Raw genomic sequence first — 12,253 nt, 5'->3', positions numbered from 1 at the left:
GAAGGTAGGCTCTGTCCATAGGAGCACAGGATGGATACCACAAAGCATAGTAGAGGAAGGAGTGTCTGTTTTTGGTTCCAGGGAACTTTTCTTTTTTTCTCTTGCCCACGGCTGCCAGCAACATAAAGTGACCCACTGTCTAGCCACCCTTTGGTAAGCAGTGCAGGCATCCTACTCAATAACTTCTCCTTTGGCCCACCAGCAGTGATCCAAATCTAGCCCACAGCATCCCAGCAAATGCCCCCACATTCCAGTGGGTCCCAGTCACACCCTCTCCAATCAAGTCTAAATCTCAGTGTTGGGTTGGAGGAGGGTACAGTTATCCACATGTATTCTGTCCTTGGATTCTCCATCTCAGCCCTGGGTGTACAAGCTGCTCCCTACATTTGCTGTTCCTTTCCTTTTTACTGTTCTCTTTTACCTCTTTTTGTAGGTAGCTACCTTTTACCATGTAATAATTTTTTATAGGGAGTTTTCTTTGTTCAAATTTCCAGTTGTGTTTTTTATTTCCTACATGGACACTAAATGATAAGAAAGTCTGTAAAATAAGGGTAATAGTGCCTACCTCTGAGACTTGTTCTGATCATTAAAAGAATTTATATAGATAAGGTCCCTGATCTACGTACGTTTGGTAGCAGTCCTAACGTATATCAGAGACAGGCTTAGAACTGTTCCTCTCCAGCACAACTTTCAGTAGATAACTTTTCTGAAATAGCAAAACAAAACAAAACAAAAAAAAAAACAACCCAGAAAACATTTTAAGAAATTCCTGCTGAGAAATTATCTACCTTTGATTAAAACCATTCTCTAACTCCTTACAGGTAAAATAGCACTTTCTTTACACCTCTGCTCTAGTTATAATTACAATGCAACACTCCTAATCGCAAAGTATTTCTTACCTAATAGACTGTGTTAGTTGAGGAAAACAATCATGCTTTATTCTTTCCTGAATCTCTTGGCACAGAGCACGCAATAAAGGTGTGTGGTGAGTCACAGCTTGGCGACATTGGCAATGTATCAAAACGCATCAATGGTCTCGATTTTTCTCAACAATCTGATCTTTGTTCTGCATGGATTGCGGAGATGCTCTCCAATTCTGAGCCTCATCACACCCATGAATATGTCCATGCTTCCCCCACGCCATTTTCTTGACTTAAAACTATCTTGAGTTTCATTTCAGGTCCGGGGGGGAGATCAATACAATGTGATACTCCTGTAACCTTCCCTCGTATCTGTCTTCATTATCTTTAATAGCAGTTATTTAAGTACTTTTGCCAAAACTTATCCACCACCAACACTCCCTTTGTTGTCCTTCTTTATTAATTTTCCAGGGATGCGAGGAGAACATTAGAGCAATCCAGGTGTAATACAGAAAGAATAGATACATGGCCTTGAAAAAGAAGAAACTTAAAGGGGACCCTCAAAAATTAAAAAAATTTATTGAACTAGCCACAATCTATTGTTTTATAAGCAATTTATTGATTGATGCACTACAGTTTGAAACATACATTCTGGAGCATTATGTAGTCCTCTGCCATTAATTATACTGGAATGGCAATTATGTAAAATAAGAGTAAGCATTCTTATGATAGCAGAAAGAATTTAATAAAGGAATATTTGTAATATAAACTTGTCCTTGTCTTTTAAGCTCTTTCTTGCATTTATTTCAAATTTTGTACTCCATCACAGCAAGACTGAAAGTAAGGTGTCTTCATTCATTGCGACTGTTTTAAAGCTAATCTTGTTTGCTTTCAACAGCAAGTCTTTTCGGTTGTACGAGAACTCAATTCTGACTACCTACATTAAAAACCCCTTACTTTAGTAGTATGCACTTTATGTTCAGAGAGTAAATATGTGCACATAAATCTTAGCCAAGTAACTAAGTACTAGTGACTAAATGTCACACAAAGCGACTAAGTGTCTAATGTACTGACTCATCACCACTGGCCTCATCTGCTTCATTTGAGCCATCAGATGGAAAAATCACACACCTTGCTGGCTGCAGTACAGCCTGCATCCTCATGTGGCACACATCCACCTTTAAAATTAAGAAATGGAGAGGAAAAACCACGTTCTTCTTTAACAAATAAAGAGAATGCGTAATTGTTTCAGGAACACTAATTTTTAATTATGCTTAGGATAAAGAAACTGGATAAAAGTAAAAATTGTACAAATCAGAGTACAATTTGCTATTTTCATCGTGTGTGTGGTGCTGCAAAAGTAAACATAAGGGGCTCAACCTCACTAATCATCAGAGAAATGCTCATAAAAACCACAACGAGATACCATTTCACTCCAGTCAGAATGGCTATCATTAAAAAATCAACAAACAAGTGTTGGTGAGAATGTGGAAAAAAGGGAACCCTCGTGCACTGTTGGTGGGATTGCAGATTGATGCAGCCACTATGGAAATCAGTATGGAGGTATCTCAAAAAACTGGAAATGGAACTACCTAATGACCCAGCAATTCCACCCGTAGGTATCTATCCAGAGAAATCTGAAACACTAATTTGAACAAATATATGCACCCCTATGTTTATTGCAACACTATTCACAATAGCCAAGATATGGAAACAACCGAAATGCCCCTTGGCAGACTAATGGATTAAGAATCTGTGGTACATTTATACAATAGATTATTTCTCGGCTGTAAAGAAGAATGAAATTTTACCATTTGCAACGAGATGGATGGACCTAAAGGACATTATGCTAAGTGAAATAAGTCAGACAGAGAAAGACAAATACCATATGATCTCACTTATATGTGGAACCTAAAGATCAGAATAAATGAGCAAACTAAACAGAAATAATCTCAGAGATATAGAGAGAAAACTGATGGTTGTTAGATGGGAGGGGGATGGGGATGGAGGAGAAGGTAAAGGGATCAGAAAGCAAAAATTGGTAGCCACAATATTGCTATGGGGTATGTGAAAGACAGTTTGGGGGAATATAATTAATAATGTAAAGATTTTGTAGGGTGTCAGATGGGCACTTGTCTTATTAGGGAGATCACTTCATGGATGGTGTAGATGCCTGACCACTGCGCTGTACACCTGAAGCTGAAGCTGAATAATATTGAATGTCAACTATAATTATATATATGGTCACGGGATATGGAGTACAGCATAGGGAATAGAGGCAATGGAATCATAACAGCTATATGCGATGTCAGAGGGGTAGTAGATTGGCGTAGGGGGTTATCACTCTGTGAGGGGTGTAAATGTTTCAGTATTACATTGTTTTGTATACCTGAAACTAATTTAAACAAAAAGTAAACATAAGGCTAATGCTGTGAGGAGTGCTCTGAAGGGTTGTACCATTAGCACTGTTGGTGGGATTGCAGATTGGTGCAGCCAAGCGAAGCTTTCCAAAGCTGTAATTCAAGTACAGGGTCCAGGTAAATTTCTGGCCATTCTGCCCTCTTAGATCGAACATAATTCACTACCAGTGAAACTTGGCATAGTTTTTAACTCTCTTTGCAGTCCTGTCCCTAAACTTCTGCCTGGTAGTAATACCAAATTCCATAAAGGAGATCGTATTATGGACAAATCCTACTTTCTGGACAAATTTGCAAAAACAGTGAGAAATGTTTTTCCTTTGTGTAAAACCAATTTCAGAAATAATTCATAAAATTTTAGTCTAATTAGAATTTTACTACATCCAACTGAGCTGGTGTTCAGATTGAAGCACACATAAACGAGTTTTGAATTAATTTATGAAAAGAATTCTCTGTAAGTGAGATCAAGTACTCTGAGACTTCTGCTAAGGTTAATTTTAGTGATGAATTAAAACTCTTAGCCACACTTTTGCCTCCAATCACATTTTCTTCAATGTCAACTTTAATGCCTTTCTCCTATTCCAATTTGGGTGATGTGGAATTCGATTAGGAGAAGGAAAATGTTTAATTAAATAACAGAAACGAGGTAATGCTGGTTAACCCTCAAAAACTCATTAGTCATTAAGTCTGCTGCTTTGCATTCCTCGATGTCTATCAGAATCACACATACACACAGAGCTTAGAAAGGTTTATTATACGTTCAGGGCACACATTCTGAATAAAGTAATTACATATTAACATAATATAAAGTTGGTACATGGAGTTATACAATCTCTCCAATGAAAGATGACTTTAATAAAAGACCTTTAATTAAAAGTTCTCTAATCCAGTTCTCAATCCAGAATTGTTCTCTGATATCATCCTTGATCAGTATATTTAGCTCCTATAATAATGCAACTTTCCCACTTACTGTGTTGTTTAAGGAAACATAACTTTAAAATATATGATGTGTCTGATTTCCACATGTGAATATTTTTCATCTATACAGATAAAGCAAAAATGAAGTGTGACTGTTCTCAGGCAACACTTTTAATACTGTCTACTAATTGAAACAGGGAGTAGGAACGGTCAGAAGGAAACATCCATCAGTGTTAGAATGCCAAAGTAAGTGCAGGCACGATGTATGTTGTTTCAGTGCATTTGCAGAACCTAAATAATGGTTACAGTTTCAAAAATGTCTATTTGACTTTCAAAAAAATGCTTATTTCAGTATTTGGGATACATTTTTATGAGAATATTTCTGACCCTTAATTGAAATTCTCTATAAAATATTCAGTCGAAGAATTAGCCAAACTCCACCTGTTACTTGAGTACACCATGTTTTGAAGTTAAACAGACTTTTAGGGTCAAGAATTAAATTTCTGGTTGGGCTTTAGCCACATTTCTGAACACAATAATTTTTTTGAAATCCTAGGTAATTCTGAAACATGAATTTCATTATATATTCATTTGAAGTGCCAAACGAAATTAAAATAGAATTGAATATTTATAGTGCTTTAAAATATGCAAAATAATTAAAATTCTTTCATAATTTTTATAATTAAAATACTTGTAAGTGACAATTTTAGCCACAGTATAGATTTTTGGAAGAGAGCCTAAGATCTAGACTGTGACATATAGTATTTTTACCTTTTTAAAAATATATATGCTACATCGAACTAAAAAGCTTCTGCACAGCAAAAGGAACCATTAACTAAACAAAAAGGCAAGCAACCAAATGGGAGAAAATATTTGCAAACAAAATTCTGATAAAAAGTTAAAAAAGAACTCACACATCTCAACAACAAAAAAAAATAAACAATCCAATTAAAAAAATGGGCAGAGGACCTGAACAGACACTGCTCACAAGAAGATATACAAATGGCCAACAGATGTATGAAAAAATGTTTTACTTCACTAGCTATAAGGGAAATGCAAATTCAAATCACAATAAGATACCACCTCACACCTGTTAGAATGGCTATTATCAACAAGACAAGTAATGACAAGTGTTGGAGAGGCTGTGGAGAAAAAGGAACCCTTGCGCACTGTTGGTAGAAATGTAAATTGTTACAGCCATTACGGAAAACATTATGGCGGTTCCTCAAAAAATTAAGAGTAGAGCTAGCATTTTAATATAGGGAAGGGGCATGAGGACTGTTTTTGCAGAAGAAGGAACTAAAAGGTTGGATTCCATGCCCGCTGCCTACATTCTTCAAGACAGGAAACTCAAGCAGGCATTAATCAATCACACAGAGCAAACTCTCCAAAGACTAGAGATTCCACTAGGACCATCCCTGTAATTAAGCCCACAGAAAGAGAACACAGGCTGTGCTGCCTCTATTCTTCTTGCATTTTACTATACTAAAACTCACCGTTGTTCTTCTATCCTCCTTTCCCCCACCACAACAATGAATTTTCCATGGAAGCAGAAAACACACCTAAACCCTAGCCTGGGGAATGGAGGGAGTCTCCATTTCACTAGCAAATAGAGACCACCACTCTGTCTATAGGGTGACCTTTGTCTTCTTACTTACTCTCTGCTAAATAAACTTACTTTTACTTTAAAGTCTGTATCTTTCATGTTTGTATTCTTTCCCATGTGAAGCCAAGAACCCTATTTTCCTGTAACAATATGACCCAGCAATCCCTCTTATGGGTATGTACCCAGAAATCAGAAAACAGTTACCTGTAAAGATATGTGTACCCCTATGTTCACTGCAGCATTATTCACAGAGGCCAAGACATGGAAACAACTCTAAATGTCACTCAGTGGATGACTGGATAAAGAAGACACATACATTGTACATACATACAATGGAACATTACTCAGCCATAAGAAAGGATGAAATACTGGCATTTGCATCAGCATGAATGGATCTTGAGAATACCATAATAAGTGAAATAAGTCAGAACAAAACAAGAACCATAGGATTTCACTTATGTGTAGAATATAAAACAGAAACAAAAAATGAACAAATAAAACAAACAACCTCATAAAAGTAGATGCAGGCAACAGGATAGTGGATACCAGAGAGGACGAAAGGGTCGGGGGAAGTTGAAGGATATAAAGGGGGGTAAATGTATGGTGGCGGAAGGAGAACTGATTCTGGGTGGTGACCACACAATGCAATATATAGATGATGTATTATAGAATTATACACTTTAAACTTATATAATGTGATTAACCTATGTCAGTCCAATAAATTCAATTTAAAAATAAAAATAAATAAGTAAAATTCTACATGTTTTAGTCTTCAAGGACACATGACATAATCCACCTCTTTGTAGTAGGTATTAGTGAGCTATATCATTGAAGGACTCTAATATATTTTACATTTTGACATCAAGAAGAACTAATTATTTCAATGTTTAAAATTGCAATGACAATTTTGTTACTTTGAGAAACTAATAACAAAAAAAACTCACCTTTGTTTACTATGTTGGCATCTGGAAGTAATTCATATGAAATTTCACATTCCTGGGATATACTGATGTCATCTAGAGCAACACTAGCATTTGATGATAAAACAGTTGCTTCTAAAATTAACTATAATTATAAAAAGACAAATTATTAAAAATATACCATAAAAGTCAATAACTGAAAATCACATTTCTTTGTGTAGAGAAGCTCTTTAGCATCTGTCACATCTTCCCATCTAACTTTAGAAAACTGTTTTAACCAGAACATTAAAATTATAAACTTATAAAGTCATAACTGTTTTGACAGCTTCAGATGTGACCTTAATACCTTAGGTAACTTTGTTTTAATTAAAAGTTGTAAAAATCCATCACTTCTGAAAGATTGCCTTCCCATTGGAAATATTAGGAATCGTGTGCATTTAAAATGTGTTCTTTGGAGTAATCAACTGTGTGGTTTACAACTTAATTTAGTTGAGAGACAAATCCATTCCTAATGGGTCTGCTGGAGGCAATGATTCATTTTCATATCAGAATATTTACTCTTCTATATTATGTATACATATACATAAATTTAATGAGGTAAAACATATACAGTGGTTAGGAACCATATACAGTAGTTAGTAATATTCTTACGCTAAAGCCCTCAGAGGCATCTATTGAATTTAGTCTAACACTCTGAATAATGACTCATATAATTTATTTGCTCTCGTTATTCACTCACATTATTATGTTGTTATTCTACGATTAAAAAATAAATAAATAAAAGACAGAGATTATGTCTGGACTCTTAAGGACGCAAAGCAGGACCACCAACGGAGGACATAGCTAATAATTCATCTCCAGCTTATCAGGGAGGATCTCCGATCTCAAAGATTTTACAGTTTACTTGGTGTGACACATGAACAACTAAACTACACCAGTAGTGACATATAAGAGATATGTATAAGATACTATTGTGTTTCCCCGAAAATAAGACCTACCCCAAAAATAAGCCCCAGTTAAGATCGTCAGCCAGATGGACACAATTAGTACGTTATGACAAAGTTCCAGAAGATGACACGACTATATTTAAATAAATGTACATTGTTGTACATGAAAAAATAAGACATCCCCTGAAAACATGTCCTAATATCTCTTTTGAAGCAAAAATTAATATAAGACCCAGTCTTATTTTCGGGGAAACACGGTAGGAGAATCAAAGAAAAGCACCTCATTATTTCTCTGCCAGGAATGTGAGACGGAATTTGAACAAAGATCTGAAGTAATACTAAACTTCAGTTATAATTGCTGCCTAAGATTTTGTTACTTTGAGAAACTAATAATATTACAAGCAAAATCAAGGAGATGGGAACCTGTTTGGCATAATTAGAAAACATTTGGTATTGTAATGAGGGTTGAGACATGCTACCTGAAAATATGGCAACTTGGCACACTGAATGTTTCAAGCTGAAGGAATCTGAGAAATGGGATGTGCAGGATAAACTTTTGGATCTTCCCCTGAATCAGATCGTAATGCCTTCCCATCAGAGGTGCCCTCCCTATATCTGGAGGAAAGGAGTATCCTTATCACCGAGGACAAAAGGACACAGAGAGGAATCTGAATGCACAGTCCTTGCTCAGGGCCCCCCAGATAACTGCACTTTCCTCAGACTCCTTGTCATAGTGCATCTGCCATGACTGTGTAGTCTTCATCAAACTTCACATAAAAACACTCAGAATTAACTGTGTCTTCAGGTCTTCATGTCCTTATGAAGGAAGACTCACATGTCATGTAAAATTTACATTAAATAGTTGCATATATTTTTCTCCTGTCGATCTCCTTTTTCAGTTTAATTTTCAGACTCAGTCAGGTCTGAAGAGTAGTAGGTCTATAAGGATTGAGGAAAGCTTTCCCCCCTACATAAGAGTATAGGATTTTAAGAGAACAAATAATTAATTCAGTAATATGTAGATGGAAAGGATAGGTGCCATGAATTGGTGCAGCCCAATTGGATAGCATTAATTAAAAAGAAAAATAGCATAGATTATAGAAATTAAGCCCACTTGTCAGCATTTTCCCTAGAGAGACACTCATAGGCACACACATGACGGCCTGTGGGAAAGTTTATTTCAATGCTGGGTTTGATAAAAAATGAATAGGAGTAATTCAAATGTGAATCAATAAATAAATGATGACATAGACTTTGGATTATTATGCCAGTTAAAAATAATATCTATCTCTATGTGCTAATATGGAAAGGCCTTCAACATGTGTTTCCGAGTAAAAAATTAAGTTACAGAAAAAAACTTATGGTATGATACTACTTAGGTTAAAACATACAGTGGTTTAGATTTGTTGATATATGTTCTATCTACATACATATTACATAAATAAAAAAAGGTTTACAAGTAAAAATAAATTAGTATCTATAGTTACCTCAAGATAAAGACTATGATGGGAGGTGACGGTGGTCAAGAGTAACTATTGCCTTATCTTTGCCTTTATCATACTTTATAATGAGATGTATCTAATTTTCATAATTTTAAAAATTCTAATAAGAACTGGTTTCTGTAGCATCTTGGCCAACTGAGAAATTTGGCCTTCATACAAGAGGCATAAAATAATGACAGGGTTTAAAAAAGGATTTTGATGAAATATGCACAGACATTGTAATTGTGAAATATATTATGCTTATCACCATTAAGTTATTGTAATTTATTTGGGACATCTTTAATACTGAAGGCTTTCCTTTTATTCATTATTATATTTATGAAGGGAACCACTAGACTCTTTTAGATATCCATATTAAAATGTATAAAACAACTTCCAAAGCCAAATAAAAATGATATTAGTTCATCAACACCTCTGTTTGTTTACTTCTATACAATGAAATTTAGGACGATGAAGTGAAAAATTATAATTCTACCATTAATTACTTCTAAATTTAAAAAGAAAAATGGTCACTTCCTCTAAAAATGTATATTCTATCTGTAAATAATATCATCAGATGATTTCAAAATCATCTTGACTATTCCTGTCATTTATTGCTTGTTGTGACCAAGCTGATATTTTGATTTGTGACCATTCCTTTGGGGAACTACACTATCAGTTAATAATCAGTAAGTGAGAAAGAGGTTGCTTAGAAGAGATGTTTCAACCATGGATGAAGGAAGAGTGAAAACTCCATTTCATAAGATTCTCAAGGCAACTTGAGAATTTGAATTTCAAATGAAATACAGTAATAGATGCCTTTTCCTTCTAAAACCATTTTTCAGCATCTTGCTGAAATTTGTTTCATTTAATTGCATAACTCCCTGAATGAGCAAAATAATTTCTTGTTTTGTTTTCAGGAATCACCACTTATAAATGCTGTTTATAATCAAGTGATTATTTTTCACACCTGCAAAACCAAGGGAAGCTTTTCCAGAGAAATACTCAACAAGCATATTTACATTTTGGTGCTTCGATATCTTGTGTGTGTGTGTGTGTGTGTGTTTTTTAAGAAAACAAAAAGAATAACAAGAACAATAAATATGAATCAAAGAGGAAATGGAGAAGGTGAGAATATAACAAGAAAAAACTTGAATATGGTAATTTTTGAATGATGGTGGTATCAATAAGAGCAGCAGCTAACATTTATTTAGAGCTTACTACATACAAGGCATGTTCACTAGTTTAACCCTGTGAAGATGGTGCTATTTTCATCTTCATTTTTAAAACAAAGGAAACAAAAGCTTCAAGACCTGAAGTAATTGCCCAAAGGTCACATATCTAGTAAGAAAAATATGTAACCTGAGCCATTTAATAACTATGCTAGACTGCATCCCTCTAATGAAATAAGGAGGTAACTGGTGTTTAGCAGACACTGCAAAAACAGAATTACCTGACAAAACAGGACTTAATGAAGCCCTAGATCAAGAAGGCTGAGGACATAACAACTTGACCAAAACTAGACCAGCATTCACTTTTTTGTTATAAATCTTACCCTTCACTGAATCTTCAACTAATGTCAGGAAATTGTTATTGATTTATATCACTGACTTGGATAAAGAATGAACATGGTATCAATCCTACTAGAAAATTTCACAAAAGGGTCATTTTAAAGTGAATTCTAAAATATGACACAATTATGTTTTAATAGGAAACTCAAAGAAAGTAGACCAACTGGAAATCAATGGACAGTACTCCAAAAGAAGCACCACCTTTAGATATGAAAACTAAGAACAGCAGTTGGCGGGGGGGAATGTAAATTAAATAAATACATTTGTGTGAAAAGCTGAACATATCAAATGAGCAGTTCAAGTTAAAACAGATTGGAAAGAATACTGTTAACTATTTGACTCACATTCTTCCAATAAAAACTGTACAGGAAATGGAGAGGATATTAAAGCTGTTAATTTGCTGTTCTTAAAGAATAAACAGTAAGCCTATTCCTTTTCCCCCGGGAAGAAGAGAGCCTGACTAAGGGTGCTTATCTCCTAAGGAACTCAAAGCAATTTGCACTCTGTTATGATGTGTACGAGAAATATCAAAAGGACCGCAATGAATCAGAATTCCATGGTTACAAGGGAACACAGAGGTCATGGTGTCTAATGCTTTTCCCCTCCCCAGTATTTGGATTGGACTGGATTACACTGTATAAATACGTTCAGAGTTTATTCACATTGAACTGAAGGCCAGGCGATGACTAAGGTCACCCTTAAATGATGCAGTCCACTAAATTTCAAGGGTCAAAGAAGCCTGTTTCCAAGAAGATAAACCTGAAATATTTAAATATTTTAAGAAGTCACCCCAATAAACTTTAAATTAGTAAATAAATTAATATTTAAAAGGTAGATTGACAATTTGTAGGTATAACATTGTTTCCATTTGTTGTTGATAAAAGAATGAAGCAGAACAGCAGCTGGCTAGAATCCTCCTGCATATTTCCACATTTTATGAATATACACTTAGAGAAATCAGATTAAAACCAACATAATAGTAGCATTTTTTTTTTTCCTGAAGAGGGTAAGAAATGGGAAAGAAAGGGATACAGAGAGGACAAAGCTGCATCTTTATAGGCAAACACACATTAACATCATAAGCAAACAAAACATTAACATTAGCTAATCTAAGGTGTGAATACGTGGGTATTTGCCTCCCTCTGTATTTCCTATTTGATAGATTTAATAACATGTATGTTATTGTGTATTAAATAGCACTGTACATATGTATCTGTGTGTGACTGTGCATAGTTATGTACTGTGTACTTGTGTCTGTGTGTTTGTGTGTATAAAATCTGGACTGATTCACACCAGAATGTTAACACAGGCCCGCAATTCTTTATCTAACGTCTTTGGGGCCAGCTGGGCTTTGAGCTTTGAATAGTTCGGGGTTGAGGATGTTAATCTAATACACATGGTTTGGATTACACGGTTCCCTCAGGGAGCTTGGAGGCAGCACTGCAAATCAATCCCATCACGACATGAACTGCCTGAAGGCCTCACGTGGTTCAGGTCAGGTTAGTTTTGCCTCAAAATTCGTTTTTTTCCAAA

At 35.2% G+C, this 12,253-nt stretch overlaps 1 protein-coding gene across 1 annotated transcript in view; it reads right to left on the bottom strand.

The window, feature by feature from the left end:
• MALRD1 (MAM and LDL receptor class A domain containing 1) overlaps window positions 1-12,253 on the bottom strand; it is a 534,334-nt gene that overhangs the window by 442,506 nt on the left and 79,575 nt on the right. Inside the window, exon 14 of the mRNA XM_033100523.1 lies at window positions 6,746-6,866. Coding sequence (XP_032956414.1) covers window positions 6,746-6,866 — 121 coding nt within the window. The remainder of the gene's footprint in view (window positions 1-6,745; window positions 6,867-12,253) is intronic.

Source organism: Rhinolophus ferrumequinum, assembly GCF_004115265.2.
Source record: "Rhinolophus ferrumequinum isolate MPI-CBG mRhiFer1 chromosome 5 unlocalized genomic scaffold, mRhiFer1_v1.p scaffold_110_arrow_ctg1, whole genome shotgun sequence".
NCBI classification, from domain to species: Eukaryota; Metazoa; Chordata; class Mammalia; order Chiroptera; family Rhinolophidae; genus Rhinolophus; species Rhinolophus ferrumequinum.
The sequence above is the reverse complement of the archived record's forward strand: the minus strand, read 5'-3'. Positions and strand labels throughout refer to the sequence as shown.